We start from the raw sequence: 13,746 nt of genomic DNA on the forward strand, positions 1-13,746 counted from the left end.
GTAAAAACAACATACTTTGTTCAAAGGGTTAACTGATAATACGTTGATTGATCGCTCATTGTTATCTATCACTCAATGGAATTTTTAGGAACCGTGGACGTTATGAAAATAGTTTAATTATTGAAAGCGAACTATATCAATGCGGAGAGTCGTGACGTCGTGACGTCACCCGTCCCAAACATTCCATTTGGAGTGACATCCCTTGGTTTTACAAACGACAGAAAATGGCGGCTACCGCAATGTCATTCACTTGAAATACAAGTTTCACCCAGTATATTTTCAGGGTTAGAAACTAACAGTTTTTGTCCACTAGTCCTTATAATGATAACATGTAGCAAAACCCTTAAAATGGGCAAATTTCTACTAGTCCTTAGGATACCTTTACTATTGGGCAGATTGGTAAGGACTACAGGACTAGTGCCAATTTCTAACGCTTGTGATGTTAGCATTGGAAAGAAATACACACCCGGCTCATGCTGAAAATGGATACATATTAACATTCTGTGAACTTCCGGTGTCTGTTTGAGTCATACTGCGGCTGCCGATGACGTGGATTACCGCTTTAGGCGGCACGGTTGGATTTACTGAGGCACGATAGTGTGGAGCTCGGTGATTTCTTTTGGTAAGTCGAGCATTCTTTGTTATAGTTTCGAATGGGCGCTTCATTTCGGTGACCCGAAATATACATGATCTGTCTGACTTCAAAGCCTGCATCATTCATAGCCTAAATCGAATCTAAGTCGCTCTCAGTTTTCCCTAATTATTTTTAATGTTATTTTTAGGCATTGAGGAATTCCCTTAAAGTAGTTCTGTATGTCTCCGAGCGATTGACAACGTAATCACGTGACATACTGACGTTCATCGGGAAATATTGACAGTAGTGGGTGACCTCGCCTTGGGTGAACACTACCAAGCTGACTGTCGTTCATTTCCCGATGAACGTCAGTATGTCGTTACAAACTTACAAAGGTTTGCACATCGTTTTTTTTTTTATTCATACCTCAATGAACCGGAAAAAAACAGTCAATGCTTATAATTAAATTCGACAACGTAAAACATGTTTTATCTACAATAGTTTTACCAAAAACAGTTGTATATCTCAAAACAGACAAAAATGACGAGACTGATAAACATTCCAGGTGTAGGTGTGGCGTGACATGAATCAGGTAAATCGTTTAAATTATGCACATTTGACACGCCTACACAGTCAGTAGCCAATCAACGGAGAGTAGGATCAAAAGAATGTTCATTGCACCTGCCAATTAAGGCAAGAGGCGAAAAGAAATGCAACAGTCAGACTGTAACGAACCGGAAGAAATATGTCCGGGAGAAGGCGGCTGTTTCAAATATCATGGTCAGTTAAACATTTAAACATTACTTCCCTGATTACGGTAAAACACAGTTGGAAAAATGCTAGTTAGAAATGAAACCCGAAGACATGAAAGTTGAGGCGAGCGGGGGAAAAACAGGCGAGCAAGCCTGCACGTTTGCTGTTTCATTCATTCTCGGCCTTCGGTTTCAAAGGGTAGTTTGGACAATGAATATGCATGAAAGTCGCTAAATGTCCTTTGCATGACGATACACGTGAGCAGAAAGGGAATTCCCTCGACTGTTAGATTGGGATTCCCCGACATTCCCAGTAATAAAAGTAGTGCGCCTCGGTGGGCGTGGCTTAATTGTTTACATTCATTGGGAAATGAACACACTCCGGCGCAAGAACACGTGATCAATTCAGCTAACCAGAATGCAGGAGTTTCAATGAACACAATGAAAAATTAATTATAGTATATAGTTAAAATTGATAGAATTGCCATAGAAATGCCCTCATGCCTGACGTAAGAGGCGACTAACGGAATCGGGTTGTCAGGCTCACTGACTTGCTTGATGCATGTCATCGATCCCAATTGTGTGGATCGATGCTCAAGATATCCATCACTGGAGTGTCTGATCCAGATTCGATTATTTACAGACAGCCGTCGTATAGCTGAGTTCGGCGTTAAACAACAAACCAACCACTCATGTCAACAGAAATCTGCGGGCCACTGTAACGTGATAGCCGTCCGCTTTCCCCTAAACGGCGGACTGGTGTCTATTCTAATGCTATGTTACGTCATTGGCGTCGCGTTTCTTGTTTATGACGTCATCCTATATTATGTTATGTGACCAATCTCATTAAAATCAGACCTTAGTTCTCGCTACCGCTAAACAAAGATCTGAAGACATCCCATTAGGGGTCACGTCAGAACGACCTTTCATCAGACCAATCAGAGCGTCGCTTACCAGATTATGAAAGTGACAGTCGGAATGTGATTTCTAATCATGCAACCTTGAAAACTTTATTCCGAACGATAGTTACGGGTTAAACGACTGAATCCATACAATCTAGCCCATCTATTAGCCATTCCAGAATGTTCTTTTGTTGAGGTTTCAAATTTGTAATCGAGAATTTGTCAAAATATGTTTCGAAGCGTAGTCGACAATTTGAAATTAGTGACGTAAAGCACGAGAAAGCTGCCTTCTGATTGGTCATTCCATTGGTCGGTCAAAGTTCGCGCAAGGTCGGTCTGTGACCCGTAATGGGATGTCCTCAGATCTTTGTTTAGCGGTAGCTAGAACTAAGATCTGATTTTAATGAGATTGGTTATGTGACGTTACTATTTGTAACTCAGTGACGCCCGTTGTAAGCTTTTTTTTTCTGTTATATTTATCCATAAAGTCACGAACGTGGTTTCTTTAATAAATACTGTCTTTGCTCTTCACAATTAATGATATCAAAACACAAAACAGTATAAGGGTAACGCTTCTTTTCAGAGCAATATCATTAGCAGGAGCCCGAAGTCTTCAATTACCCGCCCGACGAAGGAGGGCAGCTGAAAAGAGCGAGAGCTTCTGCAAATGATAATGCCCTGAAAAATAGCGTTACCGTTATTATAGCTAAAATAGAAAGAATTTTCTTATCAAATAAAAATGAACATGTCAACAATATTGATTTTGAAACATTTACTGCAATCAACACTTAACGAATATCACTGACCCCCTTTTACAAATAGGGAAACGTCATAGAACAAACCAGATGACGTCACCATTGAACATTCTCCCATGAATTTGGAAATTACTCGATTCTGATTGGTCAATCAGAGGCTATTAAATCACAATAATTTCATACTTTGAAGTTTACACTGTTTCTTTCGTGCTGATTGGCTGAATGGGTAGTCACGTGATATGATATTTGGAGTTCACACCCCGGTGAACGGACAAAAAAAGTTCACACGATGTGAACAATGTTTTTGTGAAATTGATCGTGTGAACATTTGCCGGAACTACTCCCGGGGTTTCCCCGAATTATCGGTAATCGGTGATTACGATCAACTCGTTTTTCTATTTTCTTTTTAATCCCTGCATTTATCAGCAATTTAATTAATCTAGTATTTTTGCCTGGTCTTGTAACATTTTATCTGACTTATAAATAAAGAAATGCTTTGGTTCTGGTGTTTGATGTCGTCTAGCTGCTAGGCCTACATGAAACAAAATGGATTATCCTTACGGTGATTTGAATATGGCTATCTTTCAATACTAATAACGCAATTGAAGAAAATTAATTCTGTAAAATTACTGGGGCCAATAACTGAAGTGAACGAAATTGATTTATTGAGCGATATTTACTTTGATGCCTTAAAAATTGTTTTCGGAAATGACAGGAATCTAGCACCAATGAAAACAATGTCGTACCCTGCTCAGATGTGGCCGCTGACACAGAGCAAACGCGACTGCTCCTGATCAATCCCAAACTAAAATCTGATTTACTATTGTATCGGGAAAAAAATCTAAGATTTTGAGAAACCATAAAACATAAAAAGGTAAGGAAAGAAACTTAAAATTTAACCCCCCCCCCAAAACACTTGCCTATCTGTTTTATCGATTGGTCATCGGAGACGATAAATATCCATAGACGGAATAAGGCCAAATCTACTATTCCGGTTTCTGAGTTGGCCAACCTTCTCCGTGCGTTCTTGGCCGAGAAGCGGCGGCATATGGGTAGTGACGGGGCACAGTAATGAAGCTGGCATCAGGTCATACAGTAGGTCTATCTCAGGTGACAAGAAACACCAGCTAAGCATATTTTCAGATTATGTTGTATGTATTCAAAGAAGTATTTCTCTTTGCGTGACTAAGTATGAGTGGGGAAACGTGTGTGTCCGAGAGCCGGCCAATACCGACAAAATAACATTGTTGCAATGTTCTTCGGCGAAAACACGAAAACAGAGGACTTCAAATTTAAGCAAACATTGTTACGATATTATTCAGCGAGACCAGTAAACTGCAAAGTATGAAATTATAAGAATTGAATGTCAGTTGGGATGAACACGAAATTCTTAAATATCAATTCTTAAATAAATTATGTTATAGAGAACAAAGAAATGTACGATGTATTGAAGAGGTGTATATCTTAAAAAAAAATATATATATATATATATATATATATATATATATATATATATATATATATATATATATATAAAGCAGAGTAAAGTTCTAACTCTCAGGCACAATATAGTAATAATTAAAAAAGTGGAGTCAGATTGAACACAGTTTTAATTGGCTAGCGCTTTCAACTCGTACCACGTGACATGAAGTAGTGACTACTTCATGTCCGTTATTCAGTTATGGAATTTAATAAACAACTATTTAGAATATCGACAAAATATAATGATTTAACTTTACTAATTTAATCGCTAATGATACGATTTAGTATTTTTTGTCTCAAATATTTGAACACAACTGGTACATTATATTATAGCTCTTTACACAGTTTGCGAAGACACAATAGAGTAGCGCCCCTTAGAACCACTCGTTTTGTTTGGAAATCAAAAAGTTTTTGCGACCAAAACAAGCGAAAATGCGATGCGTCCACGATTGTTTGGCAAAAACTGCCTCTAAATTGACAACTTCTGCAATTTTCCATTGTTTTGCACAAATAGTTTTCATTTGATTTGCTGAACAGACATTGATAGAGGTTATACGATATCGAGGACACTCGCGGGACGCTGTTGGGTTCATCATTCTGTGACCTAGTTTCTCTCTCCACGTTATAGCTAAATATTGCAGGACATAAATGTATTAAAACTTCGTAAAGATATGTCGGGCATATATCTGCAATCGACGGAAGGTGGGGAAGTAATTGAAGTACCTTTGGCAAAAACTGTCATCGGTAGAGGCCCATTTCTTCAGGTACTAAACAACGATTTAGCGAACATCACTTACAGTGGTGACCTCGGTGTTAAAAGTTGCAACATGCATGCGTCTGCTGATATTGCAGATTGAACGTGTTATACTTCATTCCATGTCGTTTTGTTTCAATAATTATATTCACATTTATGCAGGTATATCCTTTCCACAATGTGTGCAAGGAATAATGGAACACAAAGATAATTAATGAGCACAAATGTTGAAACAAGGATACTGTTGGTCATCAAAGAGGAAGATCTTAATATGATAATAATTATTTATGATTTGCTCATATTGTGTTCTTCACCCGGTGTATTTAAACTTGATTATGGCATTTAATAACCTGGTGAATTGGAAGAGAATGTTAACTGTATTAAGACACAATTTCCACAAACTCTTTATTTTTGTTATTACTGATGTGATATAGAATATATTCTGTACCATTATGGTGCCTGCCATCAGATTACTGACAAGAGGGTTTCCCGGAGCCATGCTGAACTGCAAGTTACTGACAAGAGTTTATACATAACTCCAGTAAGTCCATGTTACTGCTATGCTACACTGTTATTCCATTTTAGTATGTGTAAGATTACACATGTTTGTTTCTGTGAAGTAGCACCATTTCTAACCATTCCAATATCAAGACAAAACACACTACAGGATTTCATTTCTTGAACATATGTGAGTACCATTTACTGTTTGCATATGTAAATGATAAGATTGATGGTATGGATTATCAACTTCTTTCTTACAATTGTAGAAATATTTGCGTAAGTAAGCAAGTAAACAGTGTAAGAATCTTATCTTCCAAAACGTGTGGGCTCAGGGAGCAGAGGGGCAGTGGGGTAAGCTAGTGGTTAAAGTGTTTTTATTTTGCCGAAGGCTGGGTTTGATTCCCAAATAGGTACAATGTGTGAAGCCCATTTCTGGTATCCCTAACCTTGGTATTGCTGGAATATTGCTATAAGAAGAGTAAAACCATAGTCACTCACTCACTCTGGAAGCAGAATGTTTTTAAGGATATTTAGAAACATTAAAATCTATTTTTGTCAATTTTCCTTTCTGAACCAAATTGTGGAATAAAGTCGAAGTTTTGTCTTCTAAAGGCACAAAGGTTGATGTTTTGGTCAGATCTGTAGCATGGCAACAAGACATGAAATTCAGATCAGGAATTATTGTTTTATGTTTTTCATAACCTCAAATCCTTCTCATTATTGTAATAATGATGATATCTTTATATTTACAGACTCATACTAACCCATGTTTCCTGCGACGGGGAGGGGGAGATACCCAAGTAGCGTTGTCTAAGGACGAGAAGTGTAAGCTGGCTATTGGCGATGTCTTTGGACTGCTTCCTGAACAACTGTTTTTCACTGTGTGTGGAAAACAGGGGGCTATTAATGGTACAAGGTAAGTGTTCATGAAGAAGAATGAATGAATAGTGTGCTTTCAAAAGAACTCATGAGAATGTGTTTTGCTGAGGGTGAATTTTCATATCGTTATTCCCAATGTCACGGTTGTTACCTGAAATTGATGACAAGTTATGATAAGCTGTCACATATGCAACAAACGAACAAACAATACATCAATTGACGTTATATCACTAAGGGGAGATAAGTCATTCATGTTTATATTTTATGCGAGGTTATTAATAATGCTATAGTTATTATCTACAACAGATTTGTTTTAGAAAACTTACAATTTTTCATCTTCCCGTTTCTACTCTTGCCAAACAAGGCTGGAATTCTGGAGTTACATTTTGGCTGGACCAACGAGTCTATGCATCAAACTCGCGTTATGAAGTAGACATCCGGTTCGTAATCAACATCGATTTCAATGTGCAGATTTCGGTCGACTGCACGATTTGCAAAGCGTGTGTACCATCAACTGGACATCGACAGATAGTTCGCAAATCTTTTCTTGCTCAAGTGATTTGATGCTCTTCGGATTCATTTGTACAATATTTAATATTGTTTTGTATCATTTTTAGTAAAAAAATTTAACATCTAAAAAGCCTTATTGTTAAATGCCATTTTTTTACAGTATCAAAGAAGAATCACTGAGTCAATCAGATTCCAAAGTCAAATCTGAACCAAAGTCATTGGACAGAACAGTGAAAGATGAAGGTAATGGTTGCCAACTTGGGATATCCCTATACAGCCATGCATGAGTGAGGTGGGCTTGACACTGCTTAACACAGTATTTCAGTATTTCTCATCCCAAACTACCTTCCACAGGAGATATTGCTTTAGTGAGATCAAGCAATATTCCCTTGGAGATATCACTGTAATGAAATTGCATCACAATTTGCTTTGCAGACCATTGTGACACTATCGCTAACTATGATGTCACAATCAATGGCATCACTAATTTCTCTGCCACTGAAGCTTGTTAGCTGTACATTGCTCCCTACTGTTTACAAGCTGAATCTTACCCTTGTGTCTCGATATGAAAGATTCAAAGCTTTATCTACGAGCATCAGCTTAAAGTGGGAGGAAAGCATAATGCAGGTCATAGTAAAAGATCATAACACAGTTTACACAATACAACTTTTTGATTCAAGATCTAGACTCAAATTGTCATCTCTGTGACATCCTCACAACCTAACCAGATATCCTAGCAACATGTACCAAAATTATGATCACTTACCATAAATTACCAGTTTTATAGCAACATTAGAATTTCCCCAACTCTCTGACAAGTGTTTACTTCGTTATCACTTCTGGTATTTAGAGTTATCTCCCTTTGAACATAAGCACTTGTCACTTACAATAGGAGATGTTTATCACAGTGGTGTAACCCACTAGCACGAGGAGTAAAGTGCCGATAAACCAATCACGATAAAGGTGAATATGGGATTTGAACACTTAGTTCAATTCAGCGTGCAAGGAGTGAGATGTAACATGGTTTGGGATACAGGGTCTGCAGGCCTTCTCTGGTTCTGGGTCCACAGACCTGGTAGGGGTACTGGGAGTAAAAACGTTTTCATTTAATTTGTAGTTACATGGATCATTTTGTGATCACTTATCATGTTGTTCTGTGCAACGGCAGGTGGCAGAAACCTAGATCTGTAAATTCAACTCTTAAAAATAATGTGACAGTAGGTCTTGGACAAAAAGGTCTCCTGGTGCAAAGGTGTAAAACAACAAACAAACATGAAACCTTTTATTTTAATGCTTTTGGTTTAATGGATCCTTAAGCAAATAATTAAAAACAGCCAAAGCTTTATGTATGTTAACTGTTTGGTCTGCTCCTGTAGCGATCTACCATGACTCCGAACTCTATGTAATCTTCAGACCCTGATGACTTCCTGGATGATGTTGGCAGAGATTTGGAGGACTCACCAACACCAAGGAAAAAAACTAAGGTAATGCCAACAAGCCACTCACACCAAGCTACCCACACCCAGCCACCCACACCAAGCCATCCACACCCAGCCATCCACACCCAGCCACCCACACCCAGCCACCCACACAGAGCCACCAACACCCAGCCACCCACACCAAGCCATTCACACCGAGCCATCCACACCCAGCCATCCACACCCAGCCACCCACACCCAGCCATCCACATCCAGCCATCCACACCTAGCCACCCACACCCAGCCATCCACACCCAGCCATCCACACCCAGCCACCCACACCCAGCCACCCACACCCAGCCATCCACACACAGCCGCCCACACCAAGCCATCCACACCCAGCCATCCACACCAAGCCGCCCACACCGAGACACCCACACCCAGCCACCCACACCCAACCATCCACACCCAGCCACCCACACCCAGCCACCCACACCCAGCCACCCACACCCAGCCATCCACGCCCAGCCACCCACACCCAGCCATCCACACCCAGCCACCCACACCCAGCCATCCACACCCAGCCATCCACACCCAGCCGCCCACACAGTGCCACCCACACCCAGCCATCCACACACAGCCGCCCACACCCAGCCATCCACATCAAGCCATCCACACCAAGCCGCCCACACCGAGCCACCCACACCCAGCCACCCACACCCAGCCATCCACACCCAGCCACCCACACCCAGCAATCCACACCCAGCCATCCACACCCAGCCATCCACACCCAGCCGCCCACATCCAGCCGCCCACACCGAGCCATCCACACTGAGCCACCCACACCACCCACACAGAGCCACCAACACCCAGCCACCCACACCAAGCCATCTACCTCGAGCCACCCACACCAAGCCATCCATACCGAGCCACCCACACTGAGCCGCCCACACCGAGACATCCACACCGAGACATCCACTTGAGCCAATCACACCGAACCATGTCGGACCCAGTCAAGTGTCAAATGCTCAAAGACCAAGCAATGTTTGTTGATGTTGCCGTGATGAATGCTATTCATAGTACTCCAACATGTAAAAGTTGCATGTGGATTTATTCTCATGTAAATGTTAGAAATGTTTCCTGCACAATTCACAAAAATCCAAATGAAAAACAGAAAGATTATTTCATCCTTTAAAACTCATTTTGTGCAACTTGATACAGCAACTAGTATTTTGATGAATTTGTATAAGGTTGCCGGTGCTTATCCTGTCAGTGTCAATTGTGTGAGATTCCTTTCAACTGCACACAGAACAAGGACAGTGGCCCTGCGGTTGTGAAGGTTCGGGGCAAGCTGAAGATGGCGTTGCCTCTAGACAAGCAGCGTACACTGCCAGACTGGATGATCAAGATGGCTGCCGTAGGTCCAGTGCCAGAGAAGAAGAAGAAGAAGCCTACTGCTAAGATACCAGCTGTAGCCAAGAGGGGAGGTGAGTGTGACCTGAACTCCTTGAGGAAAACTTAGTATCTCTGCTAAGGGACCCTTTTCGTTTGTTTGTTCGTTGTTTAACACCACCCTCAGCTGTATTATGGCGGTCTGTATATCATTGAGTCTGGACCAGCCAAGCCAGACATCATGAGCATCAATCTATACAATTGGAATATGATGACATGCCATCAACCAAACCTGACCATCGGATACTGTTAGTCGCCTTATTGCCAACGTGGCTTCACTAAAATCCCTATCTTTTGTTAATTTTGTGTGTGATTTACATGTTGTGGATTAATAATTACAGTGTTTAAGGAAATTGAATTGTTACAGATATAAAACATTTCTTCATGATGTTTATGAATTTGCTTTTCTTAGCTGAGAGTTCCACTCCAGCCTCTCCACGTAAGCGAGCTGCCCCAAGGCGAACGTATGTTGATGACTATGATGACGAGGAGGAAGAGGAACCCCAGCCTGTACAGAGGAACCAGAAGAGAAAGAGGAAAACATTGTCTGAGGAGGAAGAGGAGGAGGAAGAAAGAAAACCACGGCGACGTGCACGACCATCACGTAGGGCAGCTGCGTATGATGATGACGATGATGATGACTTTTCACCACGAAAACGACCCCAGCGGGCAGCACGAGAGTCAAGAGGCAGCTATGGTGAGATATTGGTTTGAGAGTCCTCTATCATGACTGCAGAGTATATGTTCTACTCAGAAGAAGTTAAAGAACATCCGATTCTTTATATTACTTAAGTTAATCTGTCATACCATGACTTTTTATGTTTATAACTCAAAACATATGACATAATTCATAAGGTCATTAAACATATTGATGTCAATTCTTGTAAATAGTTATGTCCACAATAATAACTTTATATTTAACTCATATTAATGATAAACACTACAAGTGACTGTAGATTATATGAAATCAGTGACATTATTCAGTGCAATAATGCAAACAAGCCCCACCAACTCTATTTAACAACAGATCAAGAAACAACATCTGCCTGTTAGCAGATGTGCCTTCATTCTTTTTGATTTTATAGAAACAGAAATCATTTACAATTTATTTATTGTGGAATAAAAGATTTCATAGGCTGTGAACTGCCTTGAAATTTCGCACAATTCTTAGCGTGGGTCTGACAGCACTGCGCCTTTGCTCGACACCAAAGTTTGTTAATGCTGCATTCAACAATATTGAAGCTATATGACTGCATACTGTAAATAATTGAGTCTGGACCAAACAATCCAGTGATTGACATAATGAGCATCGATATACACAACTAGGATAGGATGACATGCATAACAAAGTCGCCTTTATCACATGCATGGGTTGCTGAAGACCAATTTTAACCTAGATCTTCATGGGTGTCTACAACCAAAATGTGCTGTCCAGTTATGGGTTTGAATCTTGGATTTGTCTCACTTATGATTCTTGGTTTGTAAGCACTATACCCGTGGGTTTTACTGTAGCTAATTCAACCTTCATCACTTCAGGCTTTAAAGCTGATATGCCTTGGTGTAACTAAACATTTTATTTAAAGGCATGTCAAACCCAACACACTCACTCACTCAATGTAGGCACTCCAGTCCACAGCATGAGTTTCACTCTCTCACACAAATGCCTGTATTCAGTATTGGATTATCATATCTTTTGTCTTTTCTTTGCGTGATGTACAATGTGTTGATACAAAATATGTTTCCAGTTGACGACTTTATCCCCGATGATGACAGTGATGCTTCGTTACCAGACCATCTAAAGCGGGTGAAGGATGACGACAGTGACTTTGAGATTGACGACGGTGGAGGCGGAGATTCCGGCAGTGACTGGGAGAGTAAGGGCAAGGGAAAGAGAGGAAAGGTAGATGAATTACCTTAGAGTTGGGTACCACAAGTCTTATTGTACCACAGTAATCTGTCTTTTACCATTGTGTTTACCACCATGCATGACAAACTTTTCATCATTGGGTGATGGTGATGCAAGTGTCTATTAACATGATTAATGTTTTAAATCCATGAGCACTTCACCCATGCAGGGGGCGGTGGGGTAGCCTAGTGGTTAAAGTGTTTGCTTGTCATGCCTAAGACCCAGGTTCTATTTCCCCACATGGGTACAATGTGTGAAGCCCATTTCTGGCGTCCCCCTCCATGATATTGATGTAAAATTGCTAAAACAGCATAAAACAATACTCATTCACTCACCCCATGTAGAACTAAATTACATTAAGTAATACGTTACCACTGTTATACCGAGGCCGTTGTCCCCCACAACTGCTCTTATAGTGAAATCTTCCACAGAGATCTCAATTACCTCATGCAGCACGTGCGTAGCCACCTAGCTGCCATGTGACACCCTTCACTCGTCTCTTCGCTTGCCTTCGCAAGACCTATCCATAGACTGCTCTGCGTTCTATCAGCCTCCTGCTATCCTTGGTGATATTTATTACTGTTTCTTAGTCCTAAGTAAACTGTAATATACGGGGCGTTCGTTATGTGGCGCTTAGAAAAGTTTCGCGCCTTTTTTCGCTACTAACGGGGGTGTGGCGGCGGCACTTTGTCTTTTCCGTCTACCTTTAGTGGTATATTGTGGGGTGTTTTTTTGCATCACTTATTATGATATATATATATGTTTTAGTCTGTTTTCAGTCGTACAATTGGGTATCTCATACCTCTAGTCGCACGTTAAAAGGAAGCTAGAAGCTGGAATGTAAACAATAAACTTGTTTCCGTCCGGTTGCGCACGCACCTCCCGATGACATGCCACAAATCTCTCAGCGCGCCTCTGAGCTGGTCGCTCAAGAAGGACTTTCACGATAGACTGCTAGTTTGTATTCTACTAGTCCGTATCGTGTGTCTACAGTTGTTGTTCTAATACAGTAATAATACTATGTCTTACCTGTAGACTCCTGGAATGTAATCATTGGTAATCCATTGTTTGGGTTCAACACGTGTTTCACTTGATTATACACGTGGCAACATGTCGGGCATTTGTGCCTCGTGTCAAGGACAACTGTCTAAAGTAGATCCTCACAAGTATTGTCCTTCCTGCAAAAATAAGGACGGGCTTTCAACGTGTTCGTGGAATAAACGTTGTTAAGAATGTGAGCATTTGTCTTCTATCAACTTTAACTTGTATCTTCGTGCGTTGGCGAAGCGGGCTACTGACCAGCGCTACAGGCAGAGGAGGTCATCGGGTGGATCCTTGGACTCTGCACCCCCTACATCTGGCCCTGGGGGTGGCGCGTCGGCCACACCCAAGAAATCAGTTGAAAAAGACCCGCCTCAGTCAACTTATGTTTTTTGACAAGACACGGGACCGGTCGCCTGCTGATGATACTACCCGCACGACTGATCTTTGTCAATCGGTTGATCGAGAGCGTCACTCAGCCACCCCCGTTACGACGGGACCGGATGGTGACGAGGACCACGAGGGGACTACGCTCCCCAGTCGGTCCGTCTCTCGTTCTACCAACGACGATAGGAACGTCGTGCGGGTCGACAGTGAACACAGATCCCTCTCTAGAAGTCGTTCCCGTTCACGGGACGACAGGTCGAGGGCCTCGTCGAGTGACAGTAAACGACACGAGGACGTTCGTCGCTTTCGAGGTCGTCGGGAGTTCGATTCGGACGATAACTACGATGGGGATCGTAGTACTTCTACAGTTAGAGATCGTAGCCCTCGCCCCCACGGGGACGTGCGACGCCTTCGAAGGGAGTTTTTGGGAGAT

At 41.5% G+C, this 13,746-nt stretch overlaps 1 protein-coding gene across 3 annotated transcripts in view; it reads left to right on the plus strand.

The window, feature by feature from the left end:
- Positions 1-4,865: 4,865 nt before the first annotated feature.
- Positions 4,866-13,746, plus strand: part of LOC124141989 (aprataxin and PNK-like factor) — a 37,832-nt gene continuing 28,951 nt past the window's right edge. For all 3 annotated transcript variants that reach the window (XM_046510210.2, XM_046510213.2, XM_046510211.2), the window contains exons 1-8: positions 4,866-5,229; positions 5,689-5,760; positions 6,473-6,636; positions 7,270-7,352; positions 8,523-8,593; positions 9,837-10,014; positions 10,392-10,676; positions 11,725-11,879. In XM_046510210.2, the coding sequence (XP_046366166.1) occupies positions 5,137-5,229; positions 5,689-5,760; positions 6,473-6,636; positions 7,270-7,352; positions 8,523-8,593; positions 9,837-10,014; positions 10,392-10,676; positions 11,725-11,879 (1,101 nt within the window). In that variant the 5' untranslated portion in view covers positions 4,866-5,136. The remainder of the gene's footprint in view (positions 5,230-5,688; positions 5,761-6,472; positions 6,637-7,269; positions 7,353-8,522; positions 8,594-9,836; positions 10,015-10,391; positions 10,677-11,724; positions 11,880-13,746) is intronic.

This window comes from Haliotis rufescens, unplaced genomic scaffold, assembly GCF_023055435.1.
Source record: "Haliotis rufescens isolate VD_foot unplaced genomic scaffold, xgHalRufe1.0.p SCAF_3, whole genome shotgun sequence".
Taxonomy (NCBI): Eukaryota; Metazoa; Mollusca; class Gastropoda; order Lepetellida; family Haliotidae; genus Haliotis; species Haliotis rufescens.